Source organism: Syngnathus acus, chromosome 8 (assembly GCF_901709675.1).
Source record: "Syngnathus acus chromosome 8, fSynAcu1.2, whole genome shotgun sequence".
NCBI lineage: Eukaryota > Metazoa > Chordata > Actinopteri > Syngnathiformes > Syngnathidae > Syngnathus > Syngnathus acus.
The window spans coordinates 4,260,699-4,282,731 of record NC_051093.1 but is presented as its reverse complement, the minus strand read 5'-3'; the positions used below and the strand labels follow the sequence as shown (position 1 = coordinate 4,282,731).

Below are 22,033 nucleotides of genomic sequence, written 5' to 3'. Positions count from 1 at the left end.
AATTTATAGTTGGTGAATAACGTCACTTAAATGACTCCACAGTGCATTTGAACAGCCCTATAAATTAAGTTATCAAACTGAGGTCTCAGGAAATTTGGAATATAAATTGTTTCTTTTTAAAAAGTGAAACTATGTCTGGGGACCGGTGTTCTAAGTTTTCAGCCAATTAAAATCACTTAAATGACATGACAGCATAACATGAATCTGACATCCCTGCAAGATTTTTTTAAACAAAGGGCATATTGTCATTGTCACAGGAATAAAATTATATTTTCTCGAAAACAAGACATTTCTTAAACGCAATATTTCTATTTATTAAAATGACAGCACCTGTAAATCAGCGTCGATGTTCCCAAGCGGGAAATCCCGCCTCCCGTTTCAACAATCTCTATTCCTATTGGTCCTCCCGTTGAGTGACGTTGCCGGCGTTCACCTGGTAATCCGTCATCGGTGGCGAGGCTCAGCATGAACCTACTCCACCGACGCACACGGAGAGCTATGCGGTCGAACAAGAGGACAAACCGGGGCTCTTGTTCGCTTTAACCTCGCCTTCCTCCAACGCTTCGGCCCTAAGGAGCCTTCCACGAAGGATTCAAGCACTTTTCACCGCGGCGAGGTGGTCGTTAGCGGGCTCGGAAGCAGCTCCGGGCTGGATATTTCCCCGACTTAATCCTACAGCCACATCCGTATTCCCAGCCGTCATCGCGGACTGGAGTGACAATGCTTGTTTAGAGCTTTTTCGACGCGCTTTTGGAGGCCTTTTTCCCCAAGCATCGCATTGTATTTTTTAATGAACAACCCCGCCATGGTGGATTCCATAAGGAAGACTTTTGTCGTCCCCGATATCAAGCCACTGGATTTGTACGACTGCACTAAAGCAAAAATATGCTCAAGTGTCGCCTGGTTGTTGGCGAAGTCCTACGGCAGTGCAGGTAGGTTCACATACGCAGGCCCCGGGGACGATGCCCGTAGCTTTAACGCCGTTATGATCACGCTGCGCGTTTTTTTTTTTAATTTTCTAGTGTGCTGGGAAACGTTTTAACATCCCACTCAGCGGTTTTGCAGCACAAAGAGGCGCACATGAAAGGGGGGAAGCACGCTTGTTCTCATTCAATAGCTTGCTCACCTTTCTGAGGGGGAAGGTGTATTTGTGTCACAAACGGGCCACCCTGCCCTTTCGATGTTGCTTGTAGCTTTCAATGAATCCATAGCAAACATTCTTTTATGCAGTGTGAGATGATTATTTTTGACATGTCACACTGGGCGTGGATAATGTGCTGCCTCTCTGGGATGACAGGCCCGCTAACACTTGACTCTTGTAGTTCATCATTAAAATAATCAGTAGGGGAACACAGTTATGTATAAATTGCATGACCTCAGGGTTTCACTTGCGTTGATCTGTGAAAATACCATGTTAGGTGTCAAAATAGATTGTCTGAGCTTTTCTAAACTGTAACCACCAAGTTCACAGCTCGAGAGAACTGCACAAAACGGACTCTTGCAGTTCGTCAACTAAATCATGTCGTTACTGGCTCAGCAAGTGAAGCTAGTTACTAATATAATGGTTTGACCCCAAGTTATCGCTGAAGAACGCACCCATCTATTAAAAATACTCCTACGTACCATAAATTGTATTTTACTGTCTGCTCTTTAACTTCTATAAGCTATCAAATGTAATGAACTGCTACGGATAATCACAAAACAAGGCTGAACAAGCCTAAATTATTATCAGTGCCAATTTATGCATGTTTCTATGTGCAAAATTAAGGAAAACGTTCTGGGTTGATAGGCCTTGAATTCTTGCCGTTTATCATCAAAATAATTATTGCAGTGACTCAGCTCCTGTTTTAATTGCATGACCCCGGCGTTTCACTCCAAATGCTATTTTGGGTATTACAGTTGGTCGTATTTTGCCCTCAAGTCATTGCTATGCTTTTTAAAAAATGTAAACAATAATGAAAAAAAATATCCTGCTCAATTCCTTTTATTCCCACCCTACAACCTCTCTTAAGTAATTTCCGTGAACAATGTTTCACTTAATTCAGATCACTTACTGTGGTTTCAGACGGTGGGAATAGTGTAGCATGTTATGCACAAAACATGGCTTGCTTACACAATTCCAGGGTCCGGATCTCCCGGCAGTAGCTACTGTGTTTGCCCTGACCCCTCCACACACACACACACGCACACACACCTTCCTAGCCACGCCCTCTGGGTCAAAGTCACTTTCCATTCCTCCAGTCTGCAGGGTTATGCTGACTAGAAAGATTGTTTCCCATTGTCATTTTTTCTTTTTCTTGAGTCAACTTCTGCAGCCCCAATGACATCAAGTCTGAGTGAGGAAAACACAAGGCCATACTGAGAAGGGTTGCCGGGGTGTCTGGTGCCTTGCTTGACCAAAACCTAATTAGAGTCACAGAGACATCCTTATGACAAGACTGTGATAAATAATAGCGTCGCCCGCAGATCCTTGTTGTTGGAACTGACAGAACTCGAGTGGGTGTTCCCCACAGACGCTGTTTGATCCACCCACCGGCGTTACGCATTCACCTCCATAATAATCTTCTAATTGCTATCTCTGTCCCATAACGTGTTTCAATGCTGCATTGTGCACATTATTAATAAATGTAATTGGAATAATCCGATTGCAAAGAAATCTTGGCGCAAAATGTCTGCCCTGAAGCGCTGCAGGGATTACATTTCCCGCAGATACATGTTCACCTTTGTGTAAAAATAAATCGTTAAGGAGGAAAGAATGCATAAAAGACAGAGAATGTTCGAGGTTTACTATTTTTTTTTCACACCTACAAACAGAAGATAAGTTTGACGTTAGCTAATTTAACATTTTGAGAATCAAATCTAATGGTGGTTGGTCAAAGATAAACATGGCCGCCGTTGCATTTACTTTATTGACCAAACAGTAGCAAATTAGTCACACAATAAATGTTGTCGCGCAGGATTGGCCGACGTTTGGCTGCTCAGTCGTCTTATCCTGACACAGAGCTATGTTTTGCGTCAAGGTGAAGGCTGTCGTGATTGTGTGCGAGTAGAGAATTTCCAAAGCCGGCCTTGACGCCGGGTGACGACTGATGTGACGGATAAATGAGTCAGGGCAACTTTGCGGCTTCACACCGGAACGAGACCAGAAACTCTTGATTCGCCTGTTCTGGCTAACGTGTGCATTCCCGGTTAGCCTTACGTGGCTTTTTTTTATACTATTCATTCATGAAGAGGGAAGTACTGCATCTTGTTTTATTCTGATGGACAACCAATTATAATCAATTCGAAACATGGGCTTTGTTAACGCTTCAGACTTTAACTGTCGTAGAAGTGGAAAAACAAATTAATCACTGCCTATTAAATCTGGATTAAAATAACAAATTGATGTTGACATATTGTCGACTCTGTAGTCTAGCTATCAAAGTGCTCCAAATCTTCTCGAAATGATTACTCATCCCCCAACCAGCGGTCGCTATGGTGAGTCAGCAGGCCAAGGATGTGAGCAGGATACTTTTGTTTACCCTCCAACCCTTTAACACACTGTACCATGGCTGTGTAGTGTGTTTCATGCTACTGCGCTCCATCAATGATCTGTTGAAGTACGCTACACACAAACAAGCCTCGTGTAACCCGAAGACGCTCCCGGAGGCGAAGATAATCGATACAAAAAGCAAAAGCATCATCTCGCATAGATTCTGTCGCACTGTCTGTGAATCCTCCTCTCGGGCATGCGTAATGCAATCTCACACTGTTGTCTTCAGTACAGGATGACGCCCCCGCCCAGTTTAATGCAATTTTAAGACTCCTCGGCTTCCCTGGTGTATTCGCTTGTGCTGGTCTGTTCGTTCTTTCTGTCGATAGAATCGATGGGGTTGATCAATTCTGAAAAGATTGCTTGTCCAAAGAAAGGAAGGAAAATACTCAAATTTGTTTCCCCGTTTAAGGACAGTGCTTTTGTCAGCATTCCGCTCCGTATGTCACATGTGGGTAGCAGTGCCACAATGTGATTTGGGAGAGCGGCAAAACAGGATGCGTTTGAAACAAAATAGTGGAGTGAAATAAAACACAGACGCCGCATAATAAGGAGGAGTTAGTCAGCAATCAGGAATGCATGTGCTGATTCTATTTGCTTGAATTTTGGATGGCACCCAAGAATTATTTTCTTCTTATTTAGCAGCCTACCACATCGATTGAGCTAACATTTGGTGAAAGCCAGATTTATTCATATTTTTGAAAGAACTAGACATGGTCCTGACCTTGGCATACAGTACAAGCACACCTAATCAAGAAGGATCAATCGAGGCTCATATTGATCCCTATTCGGAAACATTTTGGATTATTGCATGCTTTGCGGGAGTAGTTTGTAAAAAGCCCAAACACAACCCAATTAATGCCATATTTTTGTCAATTTTCACTTCTAGTTGTGTGTCATCCCAATACTTTTGAATAGCCAATATGATCGCGTCGCCCGTTTGCGTGCGGCGGTATCTGTGACAGAAGCAGCCGGCAGGCAGTCTGGATAGATCAATAAAGAGCACGCGGCGGCACATGGTCAAATGTTGGTCAGTTCTGACACTGCGGAACATTGCTCGATTGGGTTTGTCAGATGTCATCCATCCAACTCTTAATAACTTGTGGCATTTGCAGCCTACTTTGCCTTCTGGGCAATTTTTTCTTTTTTGTATTGAGCCACGTGACTCCCAACTTGACGATTCTCAATGACACGTCGAGTGGTTCTGCACGGCCGTTGTTTCGAAGGCGAAGCTGGCCGCTTTGTTGTTCCGATACCGTGCCGATCGCTTGCGTGATTTACGATTACGTGACATTATATCGCGACAACTCCCATTGTTTACACACTTAGGTGTAATCTAGAGGACCCAGACACACTTTCAGTTCAAGCCTGTCCTTTTACACAAAAGTATTGAGAGCTTCTACGTTTGTCTTGGGCACAAAAGTATTAAGACACCCACCCATATTTTCAATCTAGCTTCCACGTTTCATAATTCCAACATTTTAGGTCATGTGGCCTCTGTGTGTGTTTTGCATCTTTGAGTTTGCTTCTGGTTCAGCCTACATGTGGAGGAACCAGTTTGAAAGAGGGCGTGTTGGGTGTTTTTAGTAATCTGTTTGCAGGAAAACCAGTCGGAGCAGATATATAATGAAGGTATCCACGGCCAGCCCGTCAATGTATCACGATGTATGTTTCCTCTGAGGCGATGCTGCGTGTTAGTTTTCTCCTGTACATGTGATAGTTTACAAAATTCCACATATTTTGATTCATTTGTAGTCTGCTGGCAGCTTGACATATCCGATTTAGAGTTAATCTCAGATTTCATATCTGAAGGAATAAATAAGTATCCAAATTTGAGCCTTTATTCCCTTTCCTCTCTTGAATAAAATCCTCGATTCTCCAATGATGCACAGTTTAACCCAATGTTTTTTGTCTCCCGCTAGAAAATGTCCCCGCCGAGCTGCGAGATCCCTTCTATTGTGACCAGTATGAGCAGGAGCACCTTAAACCGCCCGTCACTCGCCTCTTGCAGTCCTCGGAGCTTTATTGCCGCACCTACAGCCTCCTGCTACGGGGGGCAGGCCGAACCGATTCGCAGCCCAAAGACAACGTCGCCCTGCTGCAGCTGCTGGCCGAGCGAAACCTGGTCTCCCAAGAGCCTGACTCAGCGGTGACTGACGCAGACCTGCGACACAAGCCCATCAAAATGGTAACATATATTTAATGGATAGGATGCAAAGTGCTTTTGAAAGGCAAACGACTCTCATTAGGTTGTGTAGGTGTACCACACTGGAATAGAAAGGGTCCCGGGATAGAACTCTGTGGGACCCCTTGTGCTCAATTTTGTCTGTTAAACTAAAGTACATACGTTTGTGTTCTACAATATACTTCAAATTCAAATGTAACCTCTCTCAACCATAGATAAGTGTATTTTCTTTATTTTGTTTTTTTGCATTTTTTATTTATATTTATAAAAATAAGTACAGTATAATACAGTTACTTGAGAGATAACCCCACCTCCAGTAAAATTAAAAAAAAATATATTTAATAAAAAAAAAAAAGAATCCTTCAATTCAATTTCTCAAGTGTGCCTAATGATGTGGCCAGACTGTCCGCTCGGCTAGCTACCAGTCCTACTGGTCGTGTGGACTTTTGAATTTGGGTCTTGTTTACGCTTTGATTCGCGGGATTAAAGGACCTCCTGAAAGACCCCCGTGCATTCATCCGTGCTCCCTTCCCCCCCCTCCTTTACATCGCTCCCTCCAACTCATTCTGCTTATCCCAGAGGATGAGTGGATCCAGCTGCCAGGACAGCCACAAGCCTCTTTGACCCGCCTTAAAACCGAATCCTCCGCCATTATGCCCCCAGAACGTATCAGTGTATGTGTTCACATTTGTGCAAAGGTTTGTATTCCGGGGTATGTGGAAGGCGCTACAATGGATGCTCCCAAACAGAACAATAGCCCGAGCGGTTCTGATGAAACTCAGGATCTTGTGAACACCCCAGGCTGGGCCTTGTAAGACAAGTCCAGCGAAACTGGTTTGTCCTCTCGCCCCCCCCCCCCTTTCCCTTTTTTTCTTTTTTTTGACAATGAACCACTGTCCGTCCCTCACTCTCGCTCGCTCACACGGCTTTGAAAATGATCGTCTTGAGGATCCGCCAGCAATTAGCTTGTCTGAAAGAGGCCGACTGTTTTCTTGGTAATTTAGTCACGTGTAACCTCTCGACAACTTTCTTCCTCAGTGGGAACCTGTTTTTAAGAAAGCCATTACAGAACGATGGCGGGCAAACGTGTCGCTTGCGTGCCTCCGATCCAAATCCCATCCACTAAACCCCTTTTTTGGCTGGTTATTTTGTATTTTTTTTTCCTCGCTGCATCATCCCGTCCATCCGAAGCCAATCTGGGTCACGTACATCAAAGCTTTGCATCAAGTGTGTCGTTTTCGCTGCAATGCGTTTGGTGTAGTCAGATGGAAACTTCTGACAGTGTCAATCAAGTCTAATCTTTGTCCCATCCGTGTCAAGTTGTAGGCCGCACCCGCATCACAAACGAGCTCGGCATATCTGCTGTCTAGAAAGCGACGCACAGCGCAATTTGTGTCCGAGTAGCACTTTTGTCACGTCGTCACTGAAATCACACACTGTTCTTTTTATCGTCGCGCGTTAAACCCAACAATTATTTCACGGAACGGTATAATCGGCAACTATTTTAGCAGAAACTAGATGCAGGCTTGCATACGTATAATCATGTTCGATACTTTTCTGGGTTTCTCGGCGTATTCTTTAACCTGAACAACAACGTTTTCATTTGTTTCATTTGATTCAAACTGAGCTAACGACTCGTATCTGCTGCTGCCAAAGCGAAGGTTTATTTTGATAATGTCCAACAAAACAGTTACCAGAGCATTCCTCCTGAAAGTGAAGTTATCTTGACCCTTTTTTTTTTGGTGGAGGCCTGGCTTGCACTACTCCTCAGATTGAGGGTAAAGATATGTGAAGATTAGAGATAATCTGCCACGCAGACTGAACGTCATGCCTTGTGATTGGATGACACAGCCGAGCCAAGCGCAACGGGGTCCGTCTGCCAACATCAAGCTGATTTGCTTCGTTTTCATTTACACTTTGCAGTGTTTTCTTTTTTTATTGGCTATTTAATCACACAAAAGTGTTTGCAGTCATTAGAATCACAGTGATAATGAATTAATCAATAAGGATTTTTATTTTATTTGATCAGTCTTGATCATTTTTTAAAAATATAAATGCACTCCTAATAATTTTATAGTATAAAAATAGTATATTTTAAAATGGATTATAATAGATTTTATTCATATAAATAACATTAACCAATGATTTTAAATTTAATGATTAGAAAAAATAAAGGCAGAAATAAATATTCCAGGACCTTTTATGATGCCAATGCTTATTGGGCCAGATTCAAGACCGGAGTGGGGGCGGGGTGTTGTTGAGTCATATTTCAGACATAATCGGGCCGTGCCCTCGTCATAATCTTGCTTAATGAGCCAAAAAAATGCCCCGCTGTTATTTGTTTGCCGCCCACAACACTTTGACACGCATATTTCCCAAGTTGCTCCGCTGATGAGGCTCATGGAGGGGAGCACTGATTGGTCACATGGGTCACTCAGGAACTGATACTTGTAAGGCAGGAACGTGGAGATTTTTTTTTTTTTTTAGCTCAGAGGCCAAGGTTTGAGTTGAGGTGCATTGTCGGTCAGCTGGCTTGGTTGTCATGGCGATCTGGCAGCCTCTGCCTCATGCATTCTAGAGTGGCTCCTCTCATTAGGGAGACTGGACCGGCCCACTCATAAGATGGGGGGGGGGTTCTAACAACAACCACCGCCCTCCCCCTCCTTTTCTTTTTCCACTTGTTCATAAATTACTCCTCTGATTAATTAACACTCTCGCCAGCCTGTTTATGTCTGCTTCCATCTCTTGTTGCTGGGCGTGGAATAATAACCAAACATGTTTTGATATGTTTATATTTTCAAAGCAGCCTCACCGAACTCGTCTAAAGATCAGACAGTCCTATTAAAGTGTTTTGTCAGGTGGAACTGCCTTGTGCACGAAATGCTGAGTCTTTTCACCCCACTTTTATATTTTCGTAATGATACAAAATTGATAATGGTGTCATCCAATTTGCGTAACCATTATCAATAAATAGTTAGTCATGACTAAGTTGAATTGTGAGCTCTGAGAGGATTATTCCATTTTTCATCAGCACGCACTGTCCGTTTGTCCTATTTTCTGCTGCGACAGCGGCGCATCATCTCCACAGTGGAGCGAAAAAGCTCCCTGCAGACACGGACGAGGCATTCCTGCCCTCGGCCATCATGTCAGGAAGGGCTGCCGCGTCTGCCTCAAAAAACTGTCCGACAAGCGCTTGCTGGCACGTGACCGGCAAAGGTCAGCACTTTGCCGGACGAGATTCATGCATGCATGCGTGCGTGTGTGCGCGCAGCTGGAGCGACCCCATCACCGGCCGGCCCATGCGGGAATGTCTGAGCCTGAAGTGGAATTAATGCCGCCTCAAAGAGAACAGCCACCGATTTGGACAGATTAGGCTCAACGTTGGACTAGACCCATGAGCAGAATGTGCTGCTGGTGACAATTAATTAGGAGGCCGGTGTTGTTAGTCAGGTGAGAGGGGCCTCGTTGAGCCGTTTGAAAGAATCTGAGCCGTCTTTTAATGTACTCCGGCCGCTAAAAGGTTCTGTCTGCACTTACGAGAGCGTGCACTTAGCATTGGAGGGAGACTAACAACTGGATCGAGTCTGTGACATAACTCCAAATGCAAACAATGCTGGCTGGATGAGTCATGTTTTGAAGCTGTCCAAAAGAGAAAGCAGGAAGCAGCTGAGGAATGAGTATCAAGCTCAGATACACACAAGCATACAGTACATGTGACCATATCGCTGATCTGCTTCCAATGTAATGATTTAACGACAGAACACATACGAGTCCAAAGGTCAGCCGCTTCGATTGACGTGTTTTCTTTTCTGCTGACTCGTATGTGGCTTCTGCTGACGCCTACAGGAGACTCTGTGTAAATCCACGTTGGCAAAAGTCATGGCTTCTAACTTGAAAAACAAGTTGAATTTGATTTATTATTTTTTCAAGTTTATGTTCTGTCCCATTTCTCCTTGCAGAGTGCTCACCTGGCCATGATGGACGCCCTGATGGCCGTGGGAGCCTCGGAGACGGTGACTTCGGTCAAGTCGGGCGCTTCTCAACACCTCCTGGGCGGGACTTTGAGCTGGGAAGATGCTCTGCTACACTGGGTTAACACGGTCAGTGGACACTAAACTAAAATATTTGGAGGCACCTATGTTTGGACTGTTGACAGCGTTAATCAACTTGCTTTGACGCGTTCAGCTCAACCAGAGGCTGAAGGAACTCACGGAAGGAGCCCAAAGTGAACAAAGCCCTCAAGCCATCACCGAGAATGAGCTCCAACCTCTTCAACCTGCTGTGAGTATTTATCTCGCCGCCGTTGTATCCAAACACGCTTGTAAAAAATCTCGCCCCGGTTTTTCTACATTTACAAGCTGACAATCATATTTTGCTCCAGCACATTTATACGCTGATACGAAATAATCCTGCCAGGTGGTTTGCAAGAAGCTCCACAGTTGTTTTTTGTGCAACCTCTACTTCCTTCACTGTGGTGTTTTAAATCTCTCTTTGTGCTCCTGTCCTCCATTTCTCCTTTTTCTCTTCTCTGTCGCCTTGCTGTCCTTAAATGCCTCTTTGACAGTGTCCTACTCGCTGGTACTGGAAACTAGTTCCTGTAAGTTCCCTTTCTTTGCTCTGCTCCTTTTCCCCTCCATTCCTCCAGTGTCCTCATCAAATGTCTGACAGGTTAGACGGTTTCTTTTTGTTTTTTTTGTTTTGCTACATTTAATTTGCGTTCTGCAAGTACAGGCTGCGATTAAGCCACGAGCGGGTGCATGACGGCCAAGCATGTCTGCACATGCTTGAATGGTAATAACAGCGGTGCTTTGTTTACATGTGGGAATTTGTGATCACACCCTTAACTCTTTGCTTTTGTTCCATCTTTACGCGTTCCCTTTCAGAAACACGGCAAGAGCATGTTTGCACCTGTTCTACACAATGTAACTCTTTGTTTAGCTTCTACCTCATTTGTTTACAGTCTGTGTCATACTGCACTGTTCATTTTTCCATTTGGAACAACAAGAAAGCAACAAACACGCGCAATATTTTTCCGAAGGCCAATTATTACCTAGTTTCTTTAGTAAAAATAACTAATTGTTTCTTATTTAATCATCTAATTTTGTGAAATGAGGATTTTTGCCTTTTGGTTAGCTGGAAGGTACAATCATTAAAATGATAAAATTATTAAATATTTTAATGTAGGTGTTGTGAATCGATAAGATTTTCACTTTTTCAATGAAACTATTGAAATAAGTTTCTGAATTTTTTAAAGCTGTACCTGTTTTTTTAAACAAGATCATGAAAATCTTAGCACATGGCGTTCACAACCACTAGGGGGCGTATTTGCATCGTCCCAACAGCATTTCCGGTCAGTTTCTTGTTGTCTTATTGCTTTTATTTGTATGTTTCAGCTTCGCTACAGAAAGGATAAAGTTCAGTCCAAACAGAACCCCGTTTTCCCGGCGGTGAACGAAGTCCGAGACCTCTCTAGCGGCTGTGCTATCGCCGCTGTCCTACATTACTACTGCCCCGGCCTGCTAAGACTTGAAGGTAGCAACTTGCTAGCATCTGAACTGCGCAGGTGTTGAATTTCATGTGGTCTTGTCCCTCTAGATGTTTGCATGAAGGAGACCATGTCGGCCACAGACAGCTTGCACAACCTGCAGTTTATCCGCGAGTTCTGCGACAGCTGCCTGAAGAGCTGCTGCCACTTGGCCTTGGAGGATTTGCTCTACGCGCCTCAAGAGCTTCGGGTACTGACGTTCATCCCTCTTGACTATTCATCGCATGGCAAAATATTGCGTAACTCATTTTTCCCTCCCGTGTGATTTTTTTTTTTTTTCCTTTTTTTCTCAGCTCAACACGCTCAGCTTTGTAGCGGAGCTGCTCCACTGGTTCGAAGTGCAAAGGCCAGATTTTGTTCAACCGGTGGACACGTTGAGTAAGCGTCAATCATTGACTCGTCCTTTGGGTACACATTTGTATCATCTCGCTGAATGAATGAACGAGTCGGTGCAGCGACTCTGTGTTATTTGATTCAAACGAATATTTTCTGTAATTCTGACTTCATTTGTAAGTGTGACATAAACAGAAGACCATTTTCAACTGAGGTCCATTATTTCTTAATGAAGTAATACAATTTGATATTTGTGATTCAATTTGCCGATTGTGTTCTTTTCCCTCAGATGGCTGCACACCATCGACACCCCGGGGTGTGAGCAGTAATAGGTGAGATACCTCATGAATACAAACGGAATTGTAGCGAGCCATGAAGCTATTTTTCATGTGTTTCCGCTTCACAGCACTTCTCCATCTATCTTAAAGAAGCCTTTCCTCCCAATTTCCTCCCCTGCATCAGGTGAGATTACGATTCATCGCGCAAAATATCTTGTCATGATTATAAACTTTTTAATTCAATGTATCCGCATTTCAAGCACTTGTTTCTTTTGGCATGATTAATTTAAAAAAATGCATGTTGCAGTTTCATGTGCGGTGTTTGTGTGCGCGCATGCTTTTACTTTGTGCGTCTGTGTGTGTTCCACCGTGCGTAGGGTCTTTGAATCACTCTACCTCAATGTCTCATTTAGAAGGAGTTGGAAAGACGTGGAGCAAGAAAAGGTGCGTATTTGCGACCAAGTCAACAGCGTGTGTTTTATTTGGACTCACACTTGCTTTGTTTTCTGCCTAGCCGCCCCCTGTCAGCCGTTTCCTTCAGCATTCCTTTCGGCCTGGACAGCGACGTGGACATTGTGATGGGCAACCCGGTGATAACGCGATCGCTGAGCTCGGACCAGCTCGCTCCACTCAGCCCAAACGTGACTCGATCGCCCTTCACGCCTCCCGAGCACCCGGGCAAAGCGTCCGCTTCCAACGGCGTCCACAGAGCCTCCTGGTGCACCCAGAGTCCCGATCATCCGATATTAACGGAGAACGGCATCGGGGCGACTGAAACGGGGGAGCTGCCGACCATCGAGGAGGCCCTCCAGATCATTCACAACGAGAGAAAGTTGGAGCCTCGCTTGCATCCCGACGGCGCTCCCGACGGCTTCTACCTCCACTCTCCGGACGACCCCGCCAGCTCGAGACATCACAGAAGGTCGGCGCCCGTCAGCTGCTCGGCCCCGGCCCGCTCAGGAATGATGCACCGGTCCAAAGGGCCCACTCGAACCAGAAATACTTCGGAATGCTCGCGTGACGACGACTCGGTCTTAAGAGACGGCAGCGTGGATTCTGATGCGTCGGAGGACACACCTCGGGCTCAGTCCATGCCCGGCACACCCGGAGCCCAGTCGGACAGCGGCGTAAAGATGACCAGCTTTGCGGAACGCAAAAAGAAGCAAAGTGAAGACTCTCGCAAAGGCAGTGACGACTCTGTTCCGCCCGCCACCACGTGGGACGTGAAGTTTGAAGAAAGCCCCGGCAAGAGCCCTCAGCTCACCAATGAAATGTCAGAGCTCGGCGTACGTCTGGAGGAAAAGCGGCGGGCCATCGAAGCCCAGAAGAAGCGCATCGAGGCCATCTTTGCCAAGCATCGGCAAAGGCTGGGGAAGAGCGCCTTTCTACAGCTGAAGAAGGAGGAGGACGGCGAGGCCAAAGGAGGCCCCTCCTCCGCCGAAGAAGACCTCGCTCGGTTGACGCTTGAGGAACGGCTGGCCAGCGTGGAGGACGACGAGCGTGAAAGTCACGTTAAAGGGGGACTCGGACTCACCAAAGACAAGGCAAGTACGCCCGGAGAAAAACCAGCAGCGCCACTTGGGGACTACAACAACGCCGTGTCTAAGCTGACTGCCGCGCTCAGTTCACTTCAGAGCGACATGCAGCGGCTCACCGAGCAGCAGAACCAACTGGTGCAGAAGAAAGTTCCTGGCAACAAATCCTGGGTCATCCCACCCAGCCCGTCCCCCTCCCCCGCACGCCTCACACGGGAATCCACCCGGGACTTGAATTCAGCCTCACCTTCGCCATCCCGCAAGCTGGCCAACCACATCACCCCTCCAAAGTCTCCTCAAGTGGTCCATCGTAGAACTCAGTCCATGCCCCCTAAGAGCCCCAAACACGGGCGCCCCACAGAGGGACGATTCCCGGCTCTATCGAGGGTCATCAACGTGCCGACGAGCGTTGACCGCATTCCACATCTTCGTCGGGTGAACCCCTTGCAGTCTCAAATCCAGACGTCGTCCTCGTTCTCCATCGGCGACGCCGATAGCTTTGACGAGGTTCGCTCTCTCGCTGCCACGCCCATCTCCACAGCGACGCTCACTCCAACGCCGACTCGGCATCATCCCACAGATGACATCCTCTCCGAAGTGGGCTCCAACGACGACGAAAGTATATTCAGCGTGGACGTGGAAGCCAGGCCCTCGCATGCCAACAGGAAGGAGGGGGCGGCAAGAGGGGGCTCCAGCTCCGGCGCCCCGTCCGAATGCTCCTTCGAGAGCGACGCCCCGCCCGCGGTCGTCAACGGCAAACGGAGTAGCCTCATCGAGATCTCGCTGTCTTCACTGCAAGGAGATGCAGAGGAGGACGAGGATCCTTTGCCCGACGAGCCGGAGGCGAAATCAGGAGTCGGTTTCTTCTTCAAGGTAGGACATGTAAAGCTGGTTTGTGTGAGCTGAATGACTTGCCACCATCCTAAAACTGCTCCTCCTCTTTAGGACGACAAGGTACGACCTGAAGATGAGATGGCGCAGAGGAAAGCTGCCTTGCTGGAGAAACAGCAGAAGCGGACAGAGGAGATGAGGAAACGCAAGCAGGAACAGGACAAAGAGTGGGTTCTTCTGCCTTTGTCCCTTTCTAAATTGTTGGCTGTGAATTCATTGAAAAATTCTTCTCTGTCCTCACCTCAGCAAGCCTCAGTGGATGGTCATCGAAGGCTGGGGCAACAAAAGCGAGGACCGACCCCAGACCCCCGGCACCCCCCCGGCGTCGCACACCCCCTCGGCCGAGGGAACTCCCCAGCGCAGAGGAGATTTCACGCGGCAGGAGTACGAACGCAGGCATCAGCTGAAGATCATGGAGGACCTGGACAAGGTGCTCAGACAAAAGCCCACCACCGTGCGCGGTGTCAAGAAGCAGAGACCCAAGACCGTGTTCAGGGACGACTCGGCCCTCGCGCACAGCCCCATCAAGGGTCTCCTGGGTAACTCCAGTCTCGGTCTCAAATCGACATCTTCTTCCCTTTTAGTTCTTTTGCTGATATGTTTTTGTTTTTTCCCTTGTAGGCAGCCGGCTGAACAAAGTCTACTCCCAATCCACCATGAACTTGTCCTCCATGGCGAATGACTCTGGAGGTTTGACTGTCAGGAGATCTACCAGGTAATAAAACAGGATTCACAAGTACAGAAGTATCTTGGGTAGGGCCTGACAGATCTTGATTATTATTATATTTTTTTTAACCGATTAATTGGGGGGAAAAAACCTCTGTATTCTTCTCCTTTCCTCTCACCAGTCGTTCGCACTCTCCCTCCCGTCTCATGTCGCCGGGAAGAATGAGCGCTCACAACGGCGACTGGGAAAACGGCTCCACGGTTTCCTCCACTGCCTCCATCCCCGAGTACACAGGTTAGACTCAACGTTAACTGTGACTTGATGTGTTCAGTAAAGTGTGATTTTTTTTTTTTGTAATATTTTTTATTCATTTATTTATTTTTTAATTTTTATTTATTTGACTCTTTCAAATTGACAAGCATGTTTTTTTGGGGTTTTTTTCCCAGGACCAAAGCTGTATAAAGAGCCAAGCTTTAAGTCCAACAAATTCATCATCCATAATGCCATCTCACGCTGCTGTCTGGCCGGCAAGGTCAACGAACCCCAGAAAAACAAGATTGTAGAGGTGAGCTCTCTGCTCGCCGTGTCAAAGTCCGACGCCGAGGTCCGTCGTAACGTGTTCCATGTTTTTCCGCAGGAAATGGAGAAGAGCACAGCCAACCATTTCCTCATCCTCTTCAGGGACTCCAGTTGCCAGTTCCGGGCGGTGTACACCATGAACCCCGAAACGGAAGAGATGTCGCGGCTCACCGGCATCGGGCCTCGCGTTATCACGCTGGACATGGTGGAGTCCATCTATAAGTACAACTCGGACCGCAAGCAGTTCACCGCCATCCCGTCCAAGACCATGTCCATGAGCGTGGACGCCATCACCATCCCCGGACACTTGTGGCAAAAGCGCCCGGGAACTCCCAAGAAGCTCGCCACCCCAAAATGAACACACCGTTGCGATTCAGGTTTTCTATTCTGGCCAGTCTGGGGAACTTTCAATTTTTTTTTATCTTAGTAGCAGACGAATGGAGTGACTGAGAACAATCAACGCTATGTGCCAAGAAAACGGATGAATCCCTTTGATTGCTTCCCTCCTCGGAGCTTCTGGATTTATGATTGTATGCGGGGAAAAAAGAAATGTCGGCGTAGGGGCATTCTGTGTCGTTCCTCACGCTCCGCCTCCTCTAACATCTTTTGCCTTTTCTTGGCCCAAGACTCAAGTTGAGACAACTTCACTGCTTTGCCTTCGTGCAACAACATTTAAAGGCCGGAGAATTTCCCACGCCTATCCCTCCGGCTTCCCGCTTTTTTTTTTTTTCTCCATTGCCTTTTCTTCTCCTCTCTAGGGCTCGATGGCTAGACAGCCGACTGAAACGCGAGGTCACATCTGGAAAAAGACGGCTTTCGTATGAATGTCGGTGATCCCCGCCTGCCGCCCGTGCATTCGACTCGCTCTGCTGTAAAGACATCTGGATGTCAATTTTTTATTTTTTGCTGGATTGACACACGGTGCGCTTAGAAACACAACTGGAAAGAAAACAATGAAGGAGGGCTCGTGTTTGTACTTTGCTCAGCGATGCTGATTTGACACATAAAGAATGCTGATCACTTTTCAAGAATAATTTGCTTCTAAATAAAAGCTGCATATTTCCCTTTTGTAAGCTCGGAATAAGCTAGTCTGCTGCGTAAGTGTTGGTTGGATGTGTGCTTGGGAGCAAATGAGTGCGTAAAAGAAAAACGTTTTGTCGCCGGGGCGCTTGTTTATGACCATGAATTGATTTCCTTCTTGTCTGTCCAGGCTTCTTGATGAAGGATTATTCTGGACTGTAGCAGCCCTAAATATACAATACACTATTTTGACTCTTTCGTGTCAAACTGGAGAAATGTAAAATGGCCAAACTTTTTGCAATCACAATTGTAGTTGCCAGTGATGTAGTTGCCATGGTAAATTGGCCACAGTTATCTTCCTTGTGCCGCCTCTTAAAAAAAAAAAATCACTGGCTGCCTCCAACACGTGTTATGAATGACATTTGAATACAGATGTGAATACAGAAAAATTAAAAAAAAACAAAAAAAAAAAACAAGAACGTGTGCACATGAACTATGGATGTGACGCTTGTATTTATTTGTTTATCAAAAGTAGTATGTGGTTATGCAATGACTTTATTTTGATTCTGTGCAATCCTCCCCCCTAAAATTCTTGCCACCCGTGGGGATCTATTTATTTAGTTTGCTTTAGATTTATGTTTAATTTCAGGTTGTATTTCTGTGGGTTCAGGTAGCACCCCCCCCTACCCTTCCCTGCTCCTTTAGGTGTCATGACGTTTTTTTTTTTTTTTCTCCATGAAATCTGTGCCAGTACGTGTATACTTTTCACTCATTGTCTCTCCTTGGCATCAAGACCAGAATAAAAATCATTTTTAAATCAGTCATTTTTTGTTGTTCCATCCGTGTTATCATTTTTTATTTTATTTTATTTTTTTACATCACAGCAGCAGGTTGAGGTCGTCACCATGTAAATAAAAAAACGAAAAAAAACAATCCCTATTTTAATTGGACTGTCATATGAAGTTGCAACGTTTTCAAAAGTGATCTCAGCTGTGTTTGGTGTGCAGCATCTCAGTAAGAAGAGAGTTACAGGGTAAATCACCCAGCAGGTGGCGCTGGTACAAATATTCCTCCACCTGCAGGCTGATGCTGCGCACCTCGGGCAGCCTAAGCAGCAACTGGCCAAATTTGTCCGAGTGTCCCGGGTGAGTCCTCTGCGTGTGCTCCATCAGCGCCCTGTTCACTCTCTCTTGCGTGTGCTCCACTTGCTGCCGACTTTGCACGGACTTCACATCTACGCCAACACAAACACACATTAGATTTACTCAAATATCTCTCAAGTTATACCTAAAAAAAATTCTGTCAGTTGAAATGCTTTAGTGTTTGTATTCGTCAGTTATTTTATTTGATAATATAGTTTACTGTTCGTTTTAAAACCGCATTTGTGCAACTGCAAGTCACGTTACTAGCATAACAACTGTGGCTAACGCTGGTTTGTTTACAGTTTGCAATGCAATCTTAGCGAACATTGCATTTGAGTTGTTGCTGCAATAGATGACGACGGTACATTTGGTAGCAAGGTAACGGCGTTTGAGTCACATGTCCATGCCTATTTTATATTTTACTCGGTTAAAAAGTACTTTAAGGACTATTTCTTTCCCTGCATTAAATTCTTAAACATACTTCAGCCACAAGAAGCCCCTAGATGGCGCCATAGCATAGCTAGCATAGTTCTCTAATGTCGGTCGCTATATTTTACTACTTTTTATGGTAATATCTATTAACCTATGTTATTGTTCGTAGTGTAATTCCACATTCGTTGTTGCATTCCTCTCTGCTGAGGAAATGAGAAGCTCACCGGGGTTAAAAAGCACCAAATATTTGAGACAGACAAACTCGTGCCTGTCAAAGTGGAGTGCCTTCAGTTTGGACACCAAATCCTGTGTTCTGGTAACCAAACTGCTGAGTGTGGCTCCTGCTTGAGAAATGATGGTTGACATCTCGATCTAGGGAGGAGGAGAATGATAGACGTGTTCCATTTGCAATCGACATCTTTTTCTTAAACTTTTGAGTGGCGCCCATTACCTGTTGTCCCATGACCAGATATATGCAACCCTCTTTTCCATAGTTGACCTGTCTGCAGAGATGGTCCAGAACCAGCAGCTCACTCCAGCAACTCTGTAGAAGGACCATCTGGTCTTCCACCTTTGAGGTAGAAGAACAAGTGTGTCAAGGTAATGACTATTCTAATAAAACTCTTTAGATGTCACCACTGTATTTGGTAGCTCAGACGTAGGATGTCTTTTTCCCCCCAGTCAATCAACAAAAATATTAAAAATACTCCTGAGAATAGTTTTACAGTGAATTGAGACTGAGCCCTGTGCGAGTAATCGAGCGCCAAAGCAAAAGGCTTGTAATTGCCTATTTATGCCACAAGATGGAGGCAAAGCACTTTGACGTTTCCCAACTAAATGAAGCCCATTTCCTTAATTCGACATAGTTGCTTGGCATGACTGTTACATTTCCGTTGATGCATCTATGATCTGTAAAGCTGTTCACCTTGAGCTCCTTGAAGAGCGAACTGTTCCTGGCCCACTCCACCAAACTAAACAAAGTCTGGTCCGCCATTTTGCACATGATACTAAACGTGTTGAGGCAGTCGTGCTTGCCTCGGTTGGCTTGTTCCCTCTGCAGACTGGCCACCACCTTGGCGCATAGCTGACTCTCGTCTTGCTCCCCTTCCAGGAGTTGAGCGAGAAAGGCCGAGTGGGCGCCGTGGGGGGCCGAGCAGTCGACCGGGCCGGGCGGGGTGGATGGGACGCTTGAGCACGGCGAAGTCGAGGGGGTTCGTAACATGTACGTGCTGCTCGGGGTTCTGTGCGTGGGGTAGTGTGAAGGAGTCGGGCTGTAGCCCAGAGGCGGTTGTAGTTCCTCCGGGAGGTAACCGGGGAATGTCTGGTGACGAATTCCGCTGTAGGGAAGTGGCGGAGGAGGGACCACCCTGTCGTCGTTCATAGTGCAGTCTAAAGGCAAGGGGGGATACATGTGTGATTGGTGGAAAGCGTCCGGCGACATGGGAGCGCTCGTGGGGTTGCGCATGAATGAACAGTCACTAGCAGCTGCAGGCCAAAGCCTTTGCGTTGTTTCCATTTTGGTCCTATAGGGGGCAGCGTTGGCCTGGGGGTGCACTTTTTTTTCTTTCATCTGCCTGTAGAAGGGTCCGAACTTGTTCCTGCCGCCTCGCATGCGGTCCGCTCTCACGGCTGTCCCACAGGGCATGAAACACACAATGTTTAGACATTTCAAATTTATCAATTTATTTTAATAATGATTTTAATTTCAATTGACATTGTGCTGTAGTCAAATTGGTGTACTGCTGCAGCGCTTTTTATTTTTTTTTAAGAACGCAGCTTATCTCCGCACTATAAAATCGTCTTATGTAAACTGGGTCATCACAAGTGGTGCTCATGTTGAATTTTATGACATCCCAGATACAGAGGTGAGCACATGCGTGTCAGTGGAGCAAAATCGGTGCTGCCCATGAACAAAGGGCACGCGCTCTCAAGACGTACCTTCTGTCTTCATGCCCACCGTCAGACACTTTTGAAAGCGACAGGAGGGGCAGCGCTTCCTCTGGGCGACGTTCATCGGGCAGCTCTGTCCCTCTGCGCAAGTGTAGCGTTTGTTGTTCTGCACGGAGCGCTTGAAGAAACCCTGCCGAGACGCCACCAGTTAGACATTTTGACATGCGGCTTGATGTCGTCCGCTTTACCTTGCAGCTCTCGCAGGTCAGCAGGCCGTAGTGGTACCCCGATATTTTATCCCCGCACACTGGACATCCCTCGCCGGGTTCGGGTCTGGCGTCCGCGTCCCGCCGTGACTCCTGAGCTGAGCAAGCGCAGTAAAAACACAACCAAGTTTAAAGATACATGCTGTAGCTGACAAGATTTGCTTGCGCGTCACAGGCCGAGATAAGTTGTGAACTGACGAAGTTCCGAGCGAGTGATAACACGTGCTTTCTAACGGGAACTCCCTGTTTTTTTTTTTTACATCCATTCACGCAGTTCGGCCGTCTGACATTTATTCCGCTCATCTCAAATCATCTTTGCTTGTCGTAAAGTGAGTTGAAGTGAGTCACCTGCCACCGGCCAGCGCTTGATATCTCAAGCTTGCACTTGTATCTTGAAAACTTGGAAGACAGCCCCCCGTATCTCAAGAATATTTTTTTATTGCTGAATCACTTGCGAGAACCATAAATGGTCATTACATGATTGCTAAGTGAAGAGTTTTGCACGGTGTCTTATGTAGCGCTGTGTCACAAACTGTAAAAGTGTTGTATTCGAGTAATTCACCATTCAATAGTCCCATCAATAGTGAAACACAGCCATGTGTCACCATTCAGTTTGATATGCGTCATCATAGATACGACACTTACATAATTAACATTGGCCCCGGTAGATAATGACTTCCATCGGAATCTCTTTCACCCAGCAGTCGACTTTTATGATATCTGCACAATGGAAGGCGCTCTATAAACCTGCTTCAGACATTTTGGTCTTCCAATTTAGCCACGTTACTTTTGCACGCACATGCCTCTTGGGTCATTGGCATGTTTTCTCTCGGTATGATTCCGTGAAAACTACACTTAGCATTAAATTGAATGAATACGGCCTGAACTGGGCAAGGTGCACCTAATGACATGATCGCTGTTACTACTCACACGTTGATGCTTCTTCTGAAGGGAAGATGTCCTCATGGTAGTTGTCCGTCTTGGCACCAGAAGCCTGCTCCTGTTGCGGCGGCTGTTCTTGGAATTGATCAGGGAAGTCCATATTGTCTCGAGGGGCGACAGGTCCACGGTCGGGTCAGCTCAGGTCTTCATAGTCTCAGGTACAACGGGGAGCGGACGCACACCACGCAGCCCCGAGCGCTCCCGGTGGACTGACAATCGTTTGAGGGCCACATGTGGACTTTGATCGGTAGTCGTAAAAAAAAACAAAAAAAAAAACAACTCTCCTGACTGGCACTCCTAGCCTACGTCCGCTAGACAGTCAGTCGTATAACCACCTGCTGGAATATTACTGTAGTGAAGTCAGTGAGCCATTTCTTCTCGCGCTGGAAGCGCGATAAGATAACACTCACCACCGCTGCAAATTGTGGCCATTCACAGATGTCATATCTTCATTTTGTGCCTTTGTATTGTGTATTGTTTATGGAGTCGCCAAGGAAGCGCATTACGAAACAACCCCTCCATCATTGATAGAAATGGTACAAAAAGCATCTTGTAATTCTTGTAATTCATCCTATCCTCCTGCCCAAAAAATAAAATGTTATCTTTTTTATATAATAGCACTCTATAATAACTATACTTTATAAAATAATATACTGCATTAAAAATAATAAACACTTTCAACGACACAAGCCTTGAGTGATACTTCTCAAACTTGAATTAAATCTTCACACTCATCATACTTGAGATCGTGACAGACAGAGTGCAAAAAAGGTCTCGTTATTTTTAAAAATGTACT

General features: G+C 46.0%; 2 protein-coding genes across 7 annotated transcripts; one reads left to right on the top strand and one right to left on the bottom strand.

The window, feature by feature from the left end:
* The first annotated feature begins 443 nt into the window (after positions 1 to 443).
* Positions 444 to 17,389, top strand: camsap3 (calmodulin regulated spectrin-associated protein family, member 3). Of its 4 annotated transcripts, none has more exons than XM_037257412.1 (18): positions 444 to 932; positions 5,455 to 5,720; positions 9,677 to 9,817; positions 9,903 to 9,998; positions 10,282 to 10,314; positions 11,111 to 11,249; positions 11,313 to 11,452; positions 11,556 to 11,640; positions 11,885 to 11,927; positions 12,002 to 12,057; positions 12,290 to 12,317; positions 12,388 to 14,281; positions 14,354 to 14,466; positions 14,546 to 14,838; positions 14,921 to 15,014; positions 15,148 to 15,260; positions 15,413 to 15,531; positions 15,604 to 17,389. In XM_037257412.1, the coding sequence occupies exons 1-18, from the start codon at positions 791 to 793 to the stop codon at positions 15,901 to 15,903; spliced, it is 4,095 nt and encodes a 1,364-aa protein (XP_037113307.1). In that variant the 5' UTR covers positions 444 to 790; the 3' UTR covers positions 15,904 to 17,389. The 4 variants fall into 4 exon arrangements, with proteins under 4 accessions (XP_037113307.1, XP_037113306.1, XP_037113303.1 ...); XM_037257411.1 differs by having other exon boundaries at positions 12,287 to 12,317; XM_037257408.1 differs by having other exon boundaries at positions 12,251 to 12,317.
* A 61-nt stretch (positions 17,390 to 17,450) lies between these two features.
* nr5a5 (nuclear receptor subfamily 5, group A, member 5) lies at positions 17,451 to 21,450 on the bottom strand. 3 transcript variants are annotated; one of them, XM_037257420.1, is made up of 7 exons: positions 21,226 to 21,450; positions 20,278 to 20,393; positions 20,078 to 20,219; positions 19,065 to 19,768; positions 18,591 to 18,710; positions 18,364 to 18,511; positions 17,451 to 17,799 (listed from the first exon to the last, which is right to left on the bottom strand). In XM_037257420.1, the coding sequence occupies exons 1-7, from the start codon at positions 21,335 to 21,337 to the stop codon at positions 17,552 to 17,554; spliced, it is 1,590 nt and encodes a 529-aa protein (XP_037113315.1). In that variant the 5' UTR covers positions 21,338 to 21,450; the 3' UTR covers positions 17,451 to 17,551. The 3 variants fall into 3 exon arrangements, with proteins under 3 accessions (XP_037113315.1, XP_037113318.1, XP_037113316.1); XM_037257423.1 differs by having other exon boundaries at positions 18,408 to 18,511; XM_037257421.1 differs by having other exon boundaries at positions 20,278 to 20,388.
* Positions 21,451 to 22,033: the final 583 nt, after the last annotated feature.